General features: G+C 35.1%; 1 protein-coding gene across 1 annotated transcript; it reads left to right on the top strand.

Annotated features, from left to right (window-relative positions):
* Positions 1-971, top strand: LOC121755224 (probable carboxylesterase 2). Its single transcript, XM_042150507.1, has one exon. The coding sequence runs from the start codon at positions 51-53 to the stop codon at positions 969-971; it is 921 nt and encodes a 306-aa protein (XP_042006441.1). The 5' UTR covers positions 1-50.
* The last annotated feature ends 1,881 nt before the right edge of the window (positions 972-2,852 follow it).

Genomic DNA, 2,852 nt, shown 5'->3' with positions numbered 1-2,852 from the left:
TGAAGAAATATACACTAATCACCCTTTCCTTCCCTTCATCCCTCTCATCAATGGCCGACCAATTACTCCACACTCTCCTCGACCTCTTCCCTACGCTCAAGACGCTACCCACCGAAGATTTCGTCCCCCCGTCTCTTGATCCAGCCACGGGCGTCCAATCCAAGGACGTCGAAATCGCGGCGGAGATCAACCTCTCCGCCCGGATTTACCTCCCGCCCAACGCCGACCCCACCAAAAAGCTCCCGCTCCTCGTCTACTACCACGGCGGAGGCTTCGTCTTCGAATCCGCCTTCTCCCCGCTCTACTACAAGCACCTCAATCTCTTAGTCGCCCAATCCAACGTCGTCGCTGTCTCGGTAAATTACCGATTAGCCCCCGACTTTCCCATCCCGATCGCATTCGAGGATTCATGGCGCGCTCTCAAGTGGACCGCCGAGGGCGAGGACGAATGGATCAACGAATTCGCCGATCTGAAGCGTGTGTATTTAGGCGGGGACAGCGCGGGCGGGAATATAGCACACAACATCGCCATGCGGGTCGGGTCGGAGAATCCGGAGGGTTTCAACCTGCAAGGGATGTTCCTGAACTGCCCCTACTTCGGGGGAGTGGATCCGATTGGGTGCGAAACGGCGGAGGAGCTGAAGTTGAAGAAGAGGACAGAGTTTTTCCAAAATCTGTGGGGATTTGTTTGCCCGAGCTTGAGGGATCGGGACGAGGGATGGGTGAACCCGGGTAAGGATCCGAAGATATCGGGTTTGGGTTGTGCAAAAGTGCTGGTTTATGTTGCGGGGAATGATTCGCTCAAGGCTAGAGGGTGGTATTACAAGGAGGTGCTGAGTAATTGTGGATGGAAGGGAGAAATCGAGTGTATTGAGGTTGCAGGTGAAGACCATGTTTTCAGTGTGTTTGCTCCAGATAATCAGCCTGGTATTGACATGATTAAGAAAGTGGCTTCTTTTATTAATCACTGAATCCTAAGTCGATCCTTAATTAATCATGGAGTATCATCCTCTGCTAATTATAGCCCCAATAAATGTATTATCTTTGATGTTCGTCTTCAAGATTTAGATATCTTTTCGCTATTTTTGGTTGTGTTAACTTTCGATTTTCAACCACATTACTTGATTTTGTTTTTGTTTTTAAAAAAATTTGTGAATTATGTAAGTACTAGTATGATATTTTACATGTAATGAATCGTTTCATATCACTTACCAACTGATGTTAATGTTCATGCATGGACTATAAATGTATATTAATTATAATTGTTTGGGTAAACTAGGTTTCAATAAAGGGACATATCATTGACCATTGTTGTGGATTATGGCGAGTCACATAATTATTAAACACTAAACTTAAATTAAGAAATTTCAATTTCTCAATTATCTTATTTATATTTCATTTAAATGAATATTTTTTCTCTTCCAATTTTTTGCTTTTTTTACTATATTAATTATTAATAAAACAACGTAACTGAGAGCATCACTAAAATACTTGTTTGTAAAACGATTTTGATAAGCATGCACAAATTTTCATCTAATATTCCATTTTCAACTTTTATGGAATTCACGAGAAATTTAATTAAATTTAAAGTCGAAAAATGAACAACATTACAACAACATATCAAGTGCATTATCTACATTGCACTAGGATATTATTCAGACGAATCTATAGCATCATGGATAATCCCATAACTACAAAAAGATTAATTCCTTAATTTACCCTTACTACATAAAATAAATCATATAAATATGACACATGGCATTATCTAGATGGTTGATCATCCTAATCTTATGGCTCTAGTTTGCCTTGGTTTAAATATGAATAGATTTTGATTTGATCCATTATCTCTCTCTATATATATGATTGATTTAAAATTAATCCAACTTTATATCATATCAGATCCCTTTTTAAACTTAGTACATATTACTTCCTTCGTTTATGAACAAATTTCTCACTTTTATTCAGCATGACAATAAATAGATTTAAAGGAAAATTAGTAGGAAAAGTCAACAAAATAGGAGTTTTACTTTTCTAGATTTATTTTATACTAAAAAATGTAAATGAAATACGTTATTAAAATGTCATGTACATCTACCCAAACTAGTACTCCACAATTAAAAAGATCTTTAATAATGAACGAATCGACACTCTTTGATAGAATTTAATTGTAATCGCTTGAATTATTATTTATTAATTGAGAAAATTACAAGCTCATATTATTTACTTCTACTTGCTATATATTTCCATTTTCATTTGTCAAACAAAGTTTCATATTTCAATTAGTGATCTTATATTCTACTAACTTATTTATATTCATATTTTAATTATAAAGTTAATAATATAATATAGGGTTCTTGGATATTGAATTGAATCTTCCCACCAAATGATGCTAATGTTCATGCATGGACGTTGAAAAGATGTGACGTAAACTAACAATGTGGCATTTCTTCACATCACTGACTATAAGATTGATATCTACTTCTTTGGTTATATAGTTATCGATTTTATCCACCCCAATTTCACGCATTTAATAAGTAAATGGTTGGGAAACTGGGTTTCGATGACGGGACATATAAACAACATCATTTGAACAATAGTAAAAAACGTTGTTTGTACATAAGATTTTAAAGTTAAAAAAATTGTAATTTAATTTTATATTTTATAATTTATAATTTTGTGAGATTCGACAAATTAAAGTTAATTAAAACTGATGATTTAAATTACTATTATCTTATAAAAACATAAGAATCCCTAAATAAATGTTGAAAATTCGACAACATTATAAAAAAGCATCAAGTGCATAATCTACACTATACTAGGGTATTATTCAAATGCATCTATAGTACAAAAAA

This window comes from Salvia splendens, chromosome 11, assembly GCF_004379255.2.
Source record: "Salvia splendens isolate huo1 chromosome 11, SspV2, whole genome shotgun sequence".
NCBI classification, from domain to species: Eukaryota; Viridiplantae; Streptophyta; class Magnoliopsida; order Lamiales; family Lamiaceae; genus Salvia; species Salvia splendens.
The sequence above is the reverse complement of the archived record's forward strand: the minus strand, read 5'-3'. Positions and strand labels throughout refer to the sequence as shown.

What these genes read in the sequence shown, in the direction of transcription:
- LOC121755224 (XM_042150507.1), top strand. Translation starts at nt 51, where the DNA reads ATGGCCGACCAATTACTCCACACTCTCCTCGACCTCTTCCCTACGCTC.